Below are 15,832 nucleotides of genomic sequence, written 5' to 3'. Positions count from 1 at the left end.
TGAAATAATTCTATCTTGGAAAAATGATCTTTTAAATTTTGAGTTTTCTTTTTAATCCCGAATGTTTTCAAATTCTAAGACTTACTATCAAATCATATTAAGAGCCAGTGAAAATATAAAATAGATTTTTTCCATTAAATAATTTGTTTCCAATCCCTTTTTGGATCACTATATAAATACCTTTAAAATGTATTTGGTCCACTAACTTCATAAATCGATATTAAATAATTCAACTCCACCGACTTTAACAGAGTTTACTATTGAAATTTACTCAATTCCAGAAATTATTATTTGTAACCTAATTTTTTTTTTTCACTTTCAAGACTAAACTTTTTTTAAAAAGTTACTTTTTCCGATCTCTTTTTTACTTTTTCAAATTATGGAGGACCATTATTTCACATTTTATATCATGCCTACTTTTTCAAAGGTTATCAATCTCCTATGCCGTTGGAACTTTTCATTAAGGGATGGTTGGATTAAAGTTTCGTAGATAGAATAAATGATGTCTGAGAATAAAATATCTAAAAATAAGATATCTGAAATCAAATATGACTGTGTTTGTTATATATGAAAATAGGAATGTGTTGTACTTTTTTTTATGCAATTATAAAGTATAAAATTAATAAAAATTAATTTCAATAATAATTTTTATTTGTTAATTTATTTGTATTACATTAAGTTATAAAATCAATTTTAAGCCATTAAAATTTAACTAGATTTACCCACTCACCCTCCCGTTTAATATATTTATTATCAATTAAATTTTTTATATTGCACATTTATATTATCAATTTTTATTAAAAAATATTAGTAATTAATTTAAATATCTTTTTCTTTTTTTTCTGTAGTTTTGTTAATTGAAGAGTTAATTAATTAATTGTTTAATATCAATTATAAGCCTTATATATATACAAAACAAGTTGATATAAATTAATTGATTTTAAATCATCAAACAATGTTTTTAATTTTTAAAAAATTAACTATGATTATAGATTAAAACTAAAAGTACAAGTGTACATTGTTTAATTGAAAAAAAAAAAAAAATCACTTATTTTTTCATTAGTTAATTAATTAATATTTTTTTAAGACTAATTAATAATTTAAATAAATAATTTATTATGTTAATAGATATTACCAATAAAAAGGATTTAAGCAAATATAATTATGGTTATTCATATTTTTTTTATAAAATTGTGAATTTTCATATTAATTCATAATAATAGAATAAATTATTAAATCAGCATTATTATTAATAAAATTAATTATATATATCAATTATAAATTTAATTTAAATATTTTTATAAAAATTAAATAAATTAATCAATATCAACAAAGAAGAAATACAAATAAAATGGAAAGATAAAAAGTAAGAGAGAAAGAAAACCGATCAATTTGGGTGATTATAAAAAACCTTCGTGGATGAAAATATAAAATGCCTTAAAATAAGATATTTTCATTCCCAAGATTAAAACTTGTACTTAATATAGCGATAGAATATCTTTTCTCATTCTCACCTCTTATTCCCATGAACCAAATAAGCCATAAGATTAAAATTGCACGTTGTATGTTAGAATCTATTTTCCCTTTCTTTCTAAAAACAAAAAAGTTTGTGTCTACCTAAAGTTATGATACTTTAGAGACATCAAATTTTATTTATTTTCATTCAATTATTCAAACATATAATCTCTTAGTTGGTGTTACACAGACAGGCCCTAATCAACTTCGAAAAAGAGGTTACAACTTACAGAATTTCAAGGTAACTACAAAACAGTTAATTAAATTGGAAAATTAATTATAGCTTTAGATTTTTCAAAGATAACCATCTTAGGATAATTAGGTGGAATGTTTAATTATGAAAATGAGTCATTTTGGAGAATAAATTAATTTGTTTGACAACCACTCAAAATAGCTTTTGAACCACTTTCAAAGTTGATTTGAAATAGTTTTTATCAAAAGAGTTTAAATAAAAATGATTCTTTTAAAAAATATTTTTTTTCTTCTAGTCAATCTAAAGGGTCCTTAGTCACCTTTTTCCAAAAATCTTAGATTCTCAGTAGTAAACATCACATTAACACAAGTAACAGAACTGCAAAGACAGCAGTTCGAAAACAAGAGTGTTCTTTCTGTGTTAAGTATTGGTAGTTTGTAAGGAGGGGGGAAGCTTTATCAATTACACAAGGAAGTCATCTACAGCCTAAGAAAGGTAAAAAGTAAGAAGAGTTCTCTAAGTTCTTTGTGCTCCTAATAACAGTGGTATTACAACAGGTGTTGGTTATGATGCAAAGTTACTTACTGTTCATTTAATGTTGAGAGGAAGGTTGGAGTTGGATGTGTGGACAAGGCCTTTCTGGTTCTCCTCTTGTCCAAAGAATCTTAAGATCCCTTCTTTGCTTTCCCAGTGTCAAAAATGTGCCTACAATGAAATCAAGAATTTTTCTTAAAATTCCTCTTTACTTTCCAATTTATCATAGAAGGGCCAATTCGTTGGTAGGATGGCGGATTGGGTAATAGAACCATGGTACTTACCGAGGGTGAATGGAACAATGTATAACAAAGCTGGTTGGCCATGTCCATCCATTAGATTCAAAGCTACATAAGTGATGAGTAGGCCTAAAATGCAAAATGAACAAAGACAATTTCAGATTGAGAATATCAACTTTTGAATGTTTAGTCCCAGTTTTTTGTTCTGTCCTGTTGAAACTATACGAAAATAAAAATGGGCAACGAAAGAAACATATAGCCCCTAAAGGATTCAGAAACAAAAAAAAAAAAGAAAATTGAAAAGAAAGAAAAAAATATGTTACAAAAAAGGACTAGAGTTTTTTAAGATAAGAGACAAAAAGAAGCAACCTATTTGGAGTTTATCTTACATAGGTAGTGTTTAACATACCTGTGCCATAAGCAGTCATTGCCCAAACGAAGTAACCTGCTCGGAGTTTCTTCTTTGCAAGCCAATCATACCTGCACAAATTAGGCAATCCACCATTTAGTTCCATGGACGATTAACTTTTAGGAACTCTTGCATTTCAATTCAAAGAACTTGCAGAAATTTTCGTATGCAATGGTATTCTTGCCAGGAATTATTAGAATGCTACAACAGTTTCTGATGACAATGTGTTGGCTAATTTACTCATCCGAGAGTGAGAGAGAGAGAGAGAGCGTGCATATATTTTGATAATAAATTGAGGATGCGACTATTGAGTTGCACGGTTCGACCAGTTTGATATTGACCCACTGAAGTCAAACTTACTTGAATCCTAAAAGCTGGAAAAAAAAATGTTGCACTTGTAGCTTTCACCTTAGTGAAAATGCGACTAAAAGTCCTGGCAAGATAATATCACCAAAACCAATAATGCTGTACCCTCCCCAAGGATCAAACATCCGTGGAATCTTTAGCAGCATGGGTATACCATCTTCTCCACTCTTATCGCCTCGAGCAACCTGGAATTCCCAAAAATAAGATAAGGTCTCAACAGAAACAAACAGCATTGACTATGAAGAACAATGAAGAATGGGGATGGCTTTAACAAACAACTCACCACTATCATAACACTCTCATGGAACCACCATTTCGATACAAATACCCAAAAAATGTCATACAAAAACGCACAGCTGAGGAGAACCGTCCCAACCTGATGACAGAAAACAAATTGAATACTACGTTGTATTGGTGCAAATCTAAGCAACCTTTTAAACATTACAGTCTTTCTTATTTAGCTTCCATTTGGAAATCCATGTTGTAATCACCTTTAGGTGTCAAGGGGTATCTTCTTTTATTTCATTTATTCAATGAAATGTTTCTTATCTAAAAAAAAATAAAATTGAAGTTTTCAATTATAACCATCCTACAATGTCTATCCAGTGTTCATTTTCTTGTACAATTTCCAATTTTGTGCTCGTATGCCAAAAATCAGTCTATAATGGAATTTTCTACAACATTGTTCAATGTAGACACAACGGTTTACTACTAGCAATATAATCTATAAGTTTGAATTTGACAGCCAACTGTTGCAGGGAATGGAACCTCTCAAGACAATAATATCACTTGTAGCTTTCTTTTTCTTTTTGGTTATAAAAGATCAAATAACTTTTTATTTTTCTTAGTTTTATATATGAACATTTGCTATTATCTGCAGTGACTATATGATCCGAACATTTCACATAACCATTATCCTTTTTTCTTTTTTTACTTTTTTTTCTTTTTTTTTTTTATAGAAACAACTATTTTTATCGAGGAAAAAAAAATGAAATACAAAGGCATAAAAAAAAAACAAGCCCACAAAACTCCTAGAGAAAGGGTTTCCAACTAAGTAAAATATTACATAGGGAATAATTATAAAAAGTATTTGAAGAAACCCAAAGAGAAACATGAAACCTCACCAATGACCAAAGATCCCACAGTAACGCACGCCCCCAGAAGCCTAAGAAAGCGACTTTTTTCTTTGGAAGGCGGATGGAGGAGGAACTCCCCGATCATCAACCGAATATCCCTCTGACGAGCAAGTGCGAAATCAAACTCCTGAAAGAATTCATTCCACACTGATCTAGCAAACTGACACTCCCAAACAAGTTGATCTAGATTTTCCTCCGCCTTCTGACAAAGGATATAACACCACAAGCCCATTAGTGAAGACAACTTTCTCATAAGCTTATCCATCGTGCTCACACGCCCGCACAAAACTTGTCAAGAAAAAAACTTGATTTTGTTTGGAATCTTAATCCTCCACAAAGCATCAAAGACCGACTCAGCACCAGGAGAGGGGTCCAGTAAAAACCTAAAGAAAGACTTACAAGAGAAGCCCTCCGTAGGGGAAGGACTCCACACTTGAACGTCCTTTCTCCCAAGCCTAAAGTCAAAACCCTCAATCAAGGAAAGAAGAGAAGCCACCTCCATTGTTTCCCTATTAGACAAAGACCGACAGAAACCAAAGGAGAAAGAGACGAGTTCCCCGACCAGACCAAAAAATCCGACACCCAACAACTACACTATACAATATACCTTCACATAACCATTATCTATGCTGAGTGCCAGACTTCACTGCCATAGCACACATAAAGCAAGGTGGAGGACAGAGCACTACATTAGGAGCATATGTGCTCGTATGCATGCATGACATTACATTTCCTTCTTTTATCTATTTTGTACTAGTGTATAATATTGTAGAATTACGTCATTTTTTTTTTTACAATAGTTCAATAAAATATTCATTACAAAATAGATGTAATTTGCTTGTTAGAGACTTTCAATTAGAAACTTATCAACTACACTATGCAATACACCTTCACAAGTCCAAACTAATTAATAAACTTGAAAATCTCCACAACTATTAGCGCAGGTATTTAGCAAAATAAAAGGATTTTCTAGGCATAAAATAATCAAAAACTGATCCCAAGTTAAAATTTAGTTGAGCTATGAAACATTTTCTAGGAAATATGTCATAATATTGACACTTCAATTTGATGTATGTGAAGTTGTTCTTGGTCTCAAAGTTGATTATAGGAGACAACAATTAATACAATTTTATTTCTTTTTGTAGAAATTACCTTGAGATTAGGAACTCGAACAATCTGAAGGACTGTTACTATGAGCGCAATACCCTGAATAAAAGTGGGAACAGGAAGTCATTTCAACAAAGTTTTAAAAAAATCACATCAAACACGTGACCGGGTCTTATAAATGTGATATAAATCAAACTAATTATACACATGAAGTGTAACATTAATGTGGGTCCTTAATATTTTAGTAGCCAAATTAAAACCTTGGCTAGTGAAAGAGCTATCACATGCCCTAGAAGATAATCGTTTCAAGTCATACGTAGGTTCCTATGCATCCACCACGAAAGAAAGTTATTTAAAACCATAGGATTTGCAGTTTTTTTTTTTTTCCTTTTCAATTAAATTATTAATAGAAGTTTCTCTTAGAATTCTGTAACTTTTCGCCTCAAGTTATTTGGGTGTTAAGAAAACTCGTAGGAAATTAATTTCTAGGTAGGTGGCCACCATGGATTGAACCCTCAAACCTCTTAGCCATTTATTGAGATTATGTCTCCTTTTTACCACTAGGCCAACCCATGATTTCTATCTTTTTTAAAGGTATTTAAATCTTTGGGATCAAAAAGCAGCTTGAGACAACACTGAAATAGAAGTACCAGAAGAAGAATCAATCCACAGACATGTTAGTGCAAGGAGGCATATGAGCAGATAACTTTATATTCTTAGATCTTTAATATCATCTTCTTGATCAACAATTGATTTTTTTAAGAAAATAAACTTTTCTATAATAGTAACAACAACAATAATAATAATTTTAAACACAAAACGTCCTACTTTGATACCATGTTAAATTATCACTCAACCCCAAAGCTTAAACATATGGATTATGTAAGTTTAATTTTCTTTTAGAAAAAACTGAGCTTTTATCGATAAAAATACAAAAATCTACGAGGACATACAAAAGGGTTAGGTGAATTTAATTTTACATCAACGCTTTAACACATTTCTTTTCAATGTGTTATCTTATTGCAAGAATCTGGGCCAAAATGCTTATAAGATTCGGCTAGAAAGGAGTTTTTATAAAACAATAGGGGGAAACAGAAAGGAGTTTCTATAAGAGAACTATGGAAAATTAGAGCAGGTTCTCTGCTCCTTTGAGACTATGATGTCAAAAAATAAAAACTGGTCTTATAGGTGAGTGTGCTCAAAACTATCAACTGGAAAATCTAGTAAAAAAGTAATTAAAAAGTTTTTTAAACTCTTGGAGAACTTCTTATTATTTGTACAAGTCATTACTTCTATGAAATGATTGTTTCATTAAAGAGATTACTAAGGAAATTCCAATATGGCCCTCAAAAATTGACAAAAATCCAAAAAAAAAAAATGACACACACTCCTCAACCCTAGCTTTGTTACCAGCAAGAACGTCCTAAGCAGGTAGAAGTAGGATTCTATCCCTCAATAGCATGTCCAAGTGTAAATTCAGTAGATAAATAACAAAAAGAAGTGTGGTTTTTTCTTCTGTTTGTTTTTCTCAAGTATTTTCTGGGACATGATTGATAATGTTATCCTCTTGTATTATGAACTACTTTTTCTTATCCTCCCAGAAAAACACTATTCTCAATTTCCTACTCGACCTAAATAGCTCCCACTATAAAAGAAAACCCACAAGCTGTCCCGATTCAGAAGATATGCACTGTTAAACCAGATCATTCTTCAATTCTTTTACTAAAGAATCAATAATAAAAAGCAAGAAGGAAGACAAAATATCCAACCTATCCATGCCAAGAAAGATGTAAAAAATGTATACATCAAGTTGAGAAGAGAGCAAATCACAACTCAATAAATACTCGAGTATTGAATATTATTCTGGTATTAATGAAATATATATTTAAAGGGAAAAAAAGTAATGAATAATATTTGAGGCTCAACTTGGGAACAACTATCCTGACCCCTTCTCCCAGAACAGGGAGGGAGGGAGGAGAGATAAAGATTGAATTAAAAGAGAACTTTAGATGCAAAGGGAAAAGCAACGAAACAAGCAAATTGGAAGACTGGAAATAGTTATTTCTTACAAGGATATCTTGGCCTATCCAAGCAAAAGGTCTTTTGCGGTAACAAGCCCAAAGAACAGCAAACGCTATGCAGAAAGGAGAAACTGCCAACGTCAGATGGGACAGGGCTCCAAAGAAGGGTACTTTGATATATGACTCAGCAGCATGTTCAAACCATCTGAAACTATAGTTCTTATATCATCAGTTTCATCCCGCTAAAAAATTTAAAAATATATATATTATGGAAAATTCAAAATAATTCAAAGTGCCATCCTTTCTTCTCCCAAATACCCATAGAAATACAGCAATCCTCACTTCATTAATTGGTAATCAGTTAAGAGAGTGGTTAGGTGCAAGGTCATACTATAGAAGCGATTAAATTTTCTACCTAGACAGTATTGACGCAGATGTGAAGATACAACTTCTCCAGCTAATTGTATGTATATAACTCAAAATATTGAGCCAAATTGTAAGAAAACATAAGCAAGGATATGAGGAATGAGGAAGCTGACTACAGATCCCTGAATACTAAATTTATCAACAGTATTGGAGAAAAAAATAGCAGAGAAAAAGGAGGAAACTTTTAAATGATGCATTCAAGGACAAGACGTTTGGATAGAGGGGAACAAGGGTGGGAATGGGTAAGGGCTAGGGATTCCCTTTTCTGGAGCAAGAGTTGCAAGTTTGGATATGGGAATAAGTTATTCTCATGCATCCCTCGTTCCCATGATTGAGGGTATTTATACACCCTTTAAAAGGTGTGAGTTTTTTTAATGCTCCCATTCTCTTACTTCATATTTAGTATTTAGTATAAATTTTCATAATTCAATTATTATAATTAACTATTTTATTAAAGTTATTTGTAATCAATTAATTTATATCTACTTGTTGAAACTTGAAACTAATTTTAATTAATTCAATAAATAATGTATCAAATAATATTTTTGGGAATAAATTGATAAAACAAGACAGGCGTAAACATCAATTATGAAATCAAGTATAAAATATTAATTCATTAAGTAATAATATATTTAAACAATTAATTATAAATATTACTAATTGATTGTAAGGTTTCATGTTTGTAAATAATTATTTATGGGTTATTTATGATCAATTAACTATTAATTATTATTGTAAAAAATTATATTCTTTTATGGAGTTAATTTGATCGTTTAGTTAATAAGATATCATAATTATTTAAGTTTTATAAGATTAATATCATAAAACAAAATTGCACATTATTTGTGGAGCATAATTTCTATTTGAGCATTGTATTATGGTTCATACATAACTGTCTACAAAAGCATTGCTTTGTGGTAGATACACTCTTATCTCTTATGAAACAAACTTTACAAAATGTTCATGTAACATATTTATTGACTATTTCATCTGGACTGTTACTTAAAATTAATTAAACTATATTTTAGTACATAATTAAATTATATAATCATTTGAATGGTATTTATTTATTTGAACATTATTTCATTATTTAATGAGTCTGGTAGGTATGTTAATTGAGATATTATAAGGATATATTAGTAATTAGTTAGGGAGTTTGTTAGACTTGTTGCTTATAAAAAGAGGGAGCGGCGATGGGGAAGGATAGACAATATTTTGGTAAATAGTATAGGATTTGAGAGTGATCTCAAGATTTGGAGGGTTTAAGTACCTTGAAATTTTGGTATATCTTGTAATTCCATTATAGTTTATCTTTCAATATATTTGGGTTCTATCAGTATAATAATTACATACATTTTATAGAGTAATCTAATTATACAAATATAAATATCATTTTTTGATGAAATACAAATATAAATATGATATGTTTACACAAATATCTGATAACATTCCCGTAGAACCTTTTTTTTTTTTCATACCCGTGAGTAATCTCACGGGACAACCCGTCTGACCCTACAACTACAACGTTTGAGTGTCAAGGATTCCCATCGAACTAAATAAGATTATTTTATTCTCTAACATCTAATAACCATGGACATCCATTTAAATCTTAAACCAAAGGGCCTAACAAGTAATCATAAATAGCAGAGCTAGATTGTGATCAATATCTACTGCACTACATCTGTAAGCTGACTAGACCCACGGAAAAATTTTAAAGGAGAAACGCTCAGAAAACATACAGCATGCCAATGGGAGAGAGAGAACCTATACTCCTTGCTTCTTCCTCCTTAAGCAAAGCATTTATAAAAATTGAACCATGGACAAGTGAGGGAAGTTACGTACCATGATAACAAAGCCACCAAGCAAGTTTGTAGTCCCTGTTAGCGCACAGAGATATCGTGAGGTACAATTTCATCACACTGGTAGAAATATTAAATTTATTTAAATATATATTTTTTTTTTTTTGAAACAAAAAACAACTTCTCATTGATGTAACGAAAAGGAATTAAAGGTCAAAAGATACAAACTCTTAGAAGAAGAGACAAAGAAAAGATACGTTCAACAAATACAACCAAATAAACTTTCAAACAATTAAATTATTAAAAGAGCTCTTTGAAATATCTAATTGTTAAAATCATTTCTTTTTCTATGAAGAATTCTTTTATACCTGTTAATTAATGATCAAATATCTGAAGATTCTGAGATCTTAAAACAATTCCTATTGAATAAAATAAATTGATTCAATCTTGTACATCACAACATCCACAAAATTTCACAGACAATTTTTTATAGATACAAAGCAAGTTGTCTATCTAAACAACCCAGAATAAAGAGAAGAATGGGCAAACCTCTGCACCACCAATGCAAAACAGAACCACCAGGACGTCAAGAAACCAGGATGACATTAGTTTGTAGAGCATAACCAAGAAACATGAAGCAATCACGACAAAGAGAACTGCAGCTGTAGTGTTAATATCTATGTATCCACTGGAACCAGTTGCTTCCATCTGCAGCAACTCATCTGAACCATCCTGCGAATGGAGTAAAGTCCATCAACTATTCAGAAAGTACTGAGTATCCCAAGGGGAAACTCGTGAAATAATAGATAGATATGGAGAAGAGCTATAGGACCTTCAACAGCTTATCTTGCTCGATAGCCACTTCTCTTGCAGTCCATGCAGACCAATAAGAGGCCAATAAGACAGTACCAACAGCCATAAGCCATAAAAATACTTCTGCAACATCTACTACTGGCCGAAGCGGGGAATAAAGTTGCACAGATACTGAAATAACGGTAAGTTCACACTAAAATTAATTAAAATGGAATAGAAGGGGAAGGAAAATTCAAAGGAATTGCTAACTACAATACAAAATAGGTCGAAATTAAATACATACCTGAGATATTGTTCTTCAAATCTTTCTCTAAGCTATCACCAGCATCTTGAGGGAGCATGACAGCAGGTATGCCTATGGTTACATCAGTTTCATTCTCCTCACAGACCATCTTGAAAAGTTCTGAACAAAAGAAAAGGAATTCTCTTTTTTAAAAACAAAAAAGAACTTTAATAGATTTTTATAAGAATTAAAGAACTGATTTCCAAAATGGGCAGTGAGTTGAACCATCCTATCAGTTATATAAATAACGAAAAATAAAGTCCATCAACTTAACGGACTGGGAAACTTGAAAAGACTATAGAAGTGATATGGTGGTCCCAAAGATTCAACAACTTGCAATTGCAATAAAAATCTAAACTAAAAACGACAAAAGAAAAGAGGCCTATGTTGAGCAAGCCACAGACATAGTTTCAATCATACAATTTACAATAAACTAGCTAAAGTATAAGGACTCTTAGAGAAACCGTTTTCTTTGGGATAACAAACAGAAAACATTTATACACAGATAGAGTAAGAACTGCCTACCAAGATTATTTTCTTTGATAAGAAACTGAGCTTTCATTGAGAAGTATGAAAGAATATACAAGACATACCAAAAAAAGAAAAAACAACAAAAGGAACCCAAAGAAATAAGGAAAAGGGCTACAGTTTAAAAGAATAAGGTCTCTCTCATAATTACAAAAAGACCTTAGCCACTAAGGCTAAACTCAGATATTAAACCTAACAACCACCCAAAACTCCTTCACAAATTTCTCTCCCTTTAAAAATTTTGTGATTCCTGTCAAACCAAATGCCCCAAACAACCGCAAAGAAACAAGCCTACCACAAAAAATTTCCCCTCTCTCTAAAGGAGGAAAAGCATAACCTCCTCTATCATAGCCCTACAAATCTCTCACTTTCAATGTCTAATATGTTTTTGCATACCATGGCCTGGCCCCAATGCCTTTTGCTTTGGCTCACCAGGTTTATTATTAGTCACCTTGCCCAATAAGGAGTTAATTGCCAGTTGTTGCACATGAATGGTCTAGGAAGGTTATCTATCTTTCCAGTTCAAGTTTATCAACGGTCACCTTGTCCCAAAAGGAGTTAATTTCCAATTGCTATTTTGATCTAGGAAGTTTCCTATGTTTAAACCTTTCAAGGTGAACGAGAGGCTTTTTTAATTTAGTTGGGTGCCCTTTTTAGGTAGAGTGACCCCCTTAATAGCAGTTGGTTGGTAAAAATTAATGTGAACTGCACGATGTTCCTCACACAACAAGGAAAAGTTATTGAATTGAGGAATACAATTTTGCTAAAACTTTTCTTCCATATGGCACCTCTGGCTTAAACTTAGATGGAGCAAGACTTACTTTTTGACTTCCTTAGAATATGGTTAGGATGTGATCAAATAAGATCCAAGAAGCATGTGTTTTAGAACTTTTGCAACAACACTATCATTGACAGGTAATCTTGTCACAAATTTAATTCACATGTATTAGTTTTCTAATAACAATGTGGGAACCCAGCATGAAATTGTTTGTAAGGTACTAGCTTCCAAGACCAAAGAGATTGTTGCCTCCACTATTTTATTTTCTCAAAGGGCTTCCACAAGGGTAAAGAGAATTTAGACAAGGTTTCTGTACTGATGAGATGGTGGAGTTTTATAAAATCAAGAAAAAGGAGTCATGCTCAATATCAGTCTTAAGAAATACCATGAACACTTTGTTTGGATTTTTTACTTTAAAGGGTAAGGTTTTGGATCCAAATTTTCTTTGGTCTACAGAGTAGTGGTGCTTTCAATTCATATACTGTATGCCTTCCCCATTCCCAGTTCTTCCTCACATGACTCCATTTATTTCAAATTGCAAGAGGAATTCAATGATACACAGCCTCAACAAGTTCTTTCTCTTCTTGATCTCGTTCAAATATGCATCATAAATCCTTTACTTCAAAATTCTAGAATTTGGAGGTTACATTCTTCTATGTCATTTTCTTGCCTTTTTGTTTTGAGTCTTTGATATCATTAGACCATTTTGGTTGTCACTCTACCCTGTGAGATAAAGTTTATGCCCTGAAAAAGCCAAGGCAAATTAGCTCAAATTAGCAAGTGATCTTGTGACTTCATGGGAAGAATTCTTATCAGCTTGGATTTCCTTGCAGTGGTGCATTCGTCAAGGGAATTCTGATGATCTAAAGCACTTATTTCTTCATTGCCCTTTGATATTTGACTAGTAAAACATCCAGATTTTGACGCATACTGCTTTCATTCAGCAAGGTAAAGAGTTTTTTGGTGAGTTGTTGCTTGATCCTTCCTAGAATGGGAAAGGTGAGATTCTCCGATGGTTGGATCGAAATCTTTATAATTATTTTCAGGTTAGGGAATGATGGGATTTTTTAAGATGAAACATTGAGCAGATTTAGTGGTTGGTTCGATTTAACACTTTTATTTTGGGGGAGAGCATCTAAGTCCTGTGAGTTCTGTGGCATTCCCATTCTTTAATCTTCCTTGGGGGTATATCTTGGAAGTTTCCAATAGGTTCTATAGGGTTGTGTTTTGTTTCCTCTTCCACTGCACATCATGGATTCTTACACTTCTTGTTCTTAATGAAAGTTGTGTTCACTTCATTAAATAATGATGATGATGATGATGATGATGATAAAAATAATAATAATAATTAATTATTAATTATAGGTAACTTTTTTGAAGTACTGTAATAGTAAAAATACTAACACGATTGTGAGAGATATCCACAACTTCTTACAATCGTTGCAAAGAGAGAGAGAGAGAGAGAGAGAGAAGAAGAAGAAGAAGAAGAAGAAGAAGAAGAAGAGAAGCTATCTCAAAAGGTCTTGTAGCAGAGTGATATCAGTAAATATCTATCCATAATTTGTTCAGGTCATTCTCTCATTAATGGTTTAATATAACAAGAATGATAAGGAAAAGAAATGTTGATACCTTTACTGTTATTAATGATAAGGATGGCTGAAGCATTAGCACCTTCTGCAATATTTGCCTTATCTGTGAAACTGCAATTTCCACGACGTACCAAAATGACCTCTCCAGCCAGCTACAAGCACACCAAACAGTCCAATTTCAAATCAATGAAGCTTCAAAGTATAAATATCTTTATATGCATCAATACAAAAAACCAACAACCAATAAGATGTTACTTCTTATTAATATCTAAGTTAAGGAAAATAGATATAAAAAAATCTTACCTTATTCTTGGGCATACTGCAACAATCAGGAGGATCCGCCAGAGCAACTCTAGTATGGGTAGCATGTTTCTCCTTTGATTCCAAGGTTGGGCCAAATCGTGCACCAACACCAACATATTCAGTGGCTTCTACACCATTGACCCAAGTAGGAACTTTCACCTTAACATAAAATCAATGAACTACAATATGAAATCATCATACATACAGTTGTAGTATAAACTGAGTACAATCCTCAAACTTATCACTGTTTGAGCAAGAAATCGATTCTACCTCCAATCTCCATCCATTGAATCTATCTAACTCTTTAGCTCTCAGTAGACAGTACATATATAACAAGATACAGCACAACAATCATCATTTTATTTCGTTTATTGTCATCATATCAGTAGCCAAATAGACAAGAGCAAAAATGAATCATCAAAAACATTTGAGAGACAGAGAGGGAATAATTGAGAGACGAGGAAAAATGAATCATAAAAAACATTTTGAGAGACGGAGGGAAACAGAGAGGGAATAATTGAATGAAGGACCTCTATAAGCTAAACCTGACACATAAATCACAAACAAACCACGCGACCATCAACTCCCAACTTTTCATTTCTTCAATTAACCCCGCTTTCTCTGAATGGGTTCGTCCAATTTACTTATAGACAAATAGGCCAATACCCAAATTTCCCAACCATCAAATCCACAGAGTTCAAGTACCAATAACAAGAAATTCAAATTGAAACTTCCAATTAAGTGGGGTGGGGTGGGGGGTGTGAATCCGCAGTAGAGAAGAAGAAGAAGTTCTAACCAGAACGAAATTATTCTCACAACCAGGACGCGTAGGTGCGACACTGTCCTGATGAACTATATCCCCAGCTGAAACCAGGCTCAGACTCAGCATCAAACTCAAAAGCACCGTAGTAATCACATCTCCCCACGAAGTCATCACGGCCCAACAACCCCAAAACCGATTCCAATTCCAAGATCCGAAGCAAGAAATAGGGTTTTAAGAGAATCAAACTTCTAATAAAGAGAGAGAAAGAAAGTTACAGTTTATCAAAGAAGCTCACAGGAAGCAACAAAAAGAAGAAGGAAAGAAAGACGATGAGAGAGAGAGAGAGATCGCTTCAGCCTTCAGTCTTCACTTTGATTTTCTATTGGGTCTCCATCGTTACGGCCATAAACGAAACAAAACGAATAGAAAACGCCGTCTACAAGAAGCGTTGAATTGAACTGCTTTGTTGCTTCTCTCTTTTTCACTTTTCGATTCCCTCTATTGAAATGAATCCTTAATCCATCCATAGCCGTTGCTGTTTATTCGTACGATACACGCGTCGCCATAGCGTGGAGAAATTGCAGTGGAGCTGACTCCATTATTGTCCTTTTTCCGAGCTCACGACCTCCATTATTGTACCTTTTCACCATTCATGATTTGATTTCTATACGGATAAAAACTTTCCTTTTACTTTAATTTAATTTCAATCTCTCTCTCTTTAATCTCTGTTAATTGCTCTACTCATTGTTCAAGTATTACTTAGAGAATTTTTAAACATCAATAAATGTTTGATAACTATCTCATTGTTGTATTTGTAGCTATGCGTTTGTTTCGGTTTTATACCTAACTTTAAATTAATCTTAATGACTTGATACTGTTTTTTTTTTTTGGTTACTTTATATTTGATAAGATCGGTATTGATTAAGTAACTAAGGTAAGTCAATTCGATTCCGTTTTTCCACTATATCATTATTGAGCTTTAAAAAATGGTAAGATAAGTTCACTCTTAATTTTTATTTGACTCATTGCA

General features: G+C 32.4%; 1 protein-coding gene across 3 annotated transcripts; it reads right to left on the bottom strand.

Annotated features, from left to right (window-relative positions):
* Nucleotides 1–2,028: 2,028 nt before the first annotated feature.
* On the bottom strand, nucleotides 2,029–15,588 carry SPPL4 (SIGNAL PEPTIDE PEPTIDASE-LIKE 4). Of its 3 annotated transcripts, XR_016525492.1 has the most exons (15): nucleotides 14,836–15,491; nucleotides 14,040–14,198; nucleotides 13,777–13,888; nucleotides 10,842–10,961; nucleotides 10,578–10,729; nucleotides 10,295–10,477; nucleotides 9,789–9,823; nucleotides 7,569–7,731; nucleotides 5,545–5,598; nucleotides 4,381–4,594; nucleotides 3,540–3,632; nucleotides 3,299–3,441; nucleotides 2,891–2,961; nucleotides 2,527–2,610; nucleotides 2,029–2,413 (listed from the first exon to the last, which is right to left on the bottom strand). XR_016525492.1 is itself a non-coding variant. In XM_039020203.2 (14 exons), the coding sequence occupies exons 1-14, from the start codon at nucleotides 14,971–14,973 to the stop codon at nucleotides 2,301–2,303; spliced, it is 1,620 nt and encodes a 539-aa protein (XP_038876131.1). In that variant the 5' UTR covers nucleotides 14,974–15,588; the 3' UTR covers nucleotides 2,029–2,300. The 3 variants fall into 3 exon arrangements, 1 of the variants encoding a protein (XP_038876131.1); XR_016525493.1 differs by lacking the exon at nucleotides 4,381–4,594 and having other exon boundaries at nucleotides 3,251–3,441; XM_039020203.2 differs by lacking the exon at nucleotides 4,381–4,594 and having other exon boundaries at nucleotides 14,836–15,588.
* Between the last annotated feature and the right edge of the window lie 244 nt (nucleotides 15,589–15,832).

Source organism: Benincasa hispida, chromosome 12 (assembly GCF_027475165.1).
Source record: "Benincasa hispida cultivar pf3 chromosome 12, pf3_genome.v1.1, whole genome shotgun sequence".
Taxonomy (NCBI): Eukaryota; Viridiplantae; Streptophyta; class Magnoliopsida; order Cucurbitales; family Cucurbitaceae; genus Benincasa; species Benincasa hispida.
Note: the sequence above shows the minus strand (reverse complement) of the source record. Positions and strands in the feature narration are given on the sequence as shown.

Excerpts from the sequence above, each read along its gene's own strand:
- SPPL4 (XM_039020203.2), bottom strand. The coding sequence starts at position 14,973 with ATGACTTCGTGGGGAGATGTGATTACTACGGTGCTTTTGAGTTTGATG. Across the intron at positions 3,442-3,539 it reads ATGAGAGTGTTATGATAGTG|GTTGCTCGAGGCGATAAGAG; the intron begins GTGAGTTGTTTG and ends TGGGAATTCCAG. Across the intron at positions 2,962-3,298 it reads TTAGTCGCATTTTCACTAAG|GTATGATTGGCTTGCAAAGA; the intron begins GTGAAAGCTACA and ends TAATTTGTGCAG.